This window comes from Galeopterus variegatus, unplaced genomic scaffold (genome assembly GCF_000696425.1).
Source record: "Galeopterus variegatus unplaced genomic scaffold, G_variegatus-3.0.2 Scaffold7257, whole genome shotgun sequence".
NCBI classification, from domain to species: domain Eukaryota; kingdom Metazoa; phylum Chordata; class Mammalia; order Dermoptera; family Cynocephalidae; genus Galeopterus; species Galeopterus variegatus.
The window spans coordinates 98,827-99,734 of NW_007733368.1; the positions used below are offsets into that span (position 1 = coordinate 98,827).

The 908-nt window shown below is 38.1% G+C and overlaps 1 protein-coding gene across 1 annotated transcript in view; it reads left to right on the top strand.

Moving 5' to 3' along the window:
- Positions 1–404: 404 nt before the first annotated feature.
- The window catches only part of LOC103607229 (protein FRG2-like-1), a 4,316-nt gene continuing 3,812 nt past the window's right edge, over positions 405–908 (top strand). The window contains exon 1 of the mRNA XM_008591755.1: positions 405–440. Coding sequence (XP_008589977.1) covers positions 405–440 — 36 coding nt within the window. The remainder of the gene's footprint in view (positions 441–908) is intronic.

Sequence of the window (908 nt, forward strand, 5' to 3'; positions counted from 1 at the left end):
ATTTTATTTGGTATGTATTTTTTCCTGTGTTTTTATTTTATTACACATGTGTGTATCTAATTAAAAAAAACCCGTATAATTTGGTATTTTTCATTTCCAAACATTAGAGAAAATTTTACACGTATACAATTTTAAAACTGTACATTATTTTCTTTATGTACAAAATATGCAAGTGTACTTCAAAAAATTTATGAAAAATTAGAAATAAAAGATAATACAAATCTTTCCATGAGTTTTTGTTTTGTTTCATTTTGTTTTGTTTTGGTTTGGTTTGGTTTGGTTTTGGCAGTTGGATGGTATGGGGTTCCGAACACTTCACCTTGGTTTTACAAGCTCTATCAATGAACTTTTTGAAGACCCCTCGTATATATATACATGTCAATATAATGTTTGTGTCACTCTGCATGTTGAAATCCGTGCAGGGTCTTAAATACTTCTGGGTGAGAATCGAGTCAGAAATCAGATGGAAACTGTCTCNGCAGAACCAACCATGTTATGTGTCTAAATGTGTCTCGCCTCTTGTCCCCACCTGGGTCATGAGAAGCAAGGACACAGTCTTTGCTTGTGTTTTGGAATGAAGGAAGTACTGAAGGTCTGTGAGCTTCACTTCTGTTTCCTCACGCTGTTAATCTTGTTAAAAACCCTGAGGTCTAGAGTTGCTGAAGCTTCCTTGGCTTCAAGTTTCTCTTCTCCTTATTAGAGCCCAAGGGTTGTGGAGAAGGGCCCCACCCCAGCAGTTCACTGGCACCCATTGGTCCTTGCTAAGTGTTCTAAGGCCTGACGGTTTTTCAAATTCTCTTTGGGTTGAGGAGGTGGGAGGTCAGTGAGTCAGCATCAGTCACAGGCAGCTTGAAAAGGTTAACAGTCTTTTGTATGTAGCTCTTGGCTTTTTAGGACAGGACACAGAC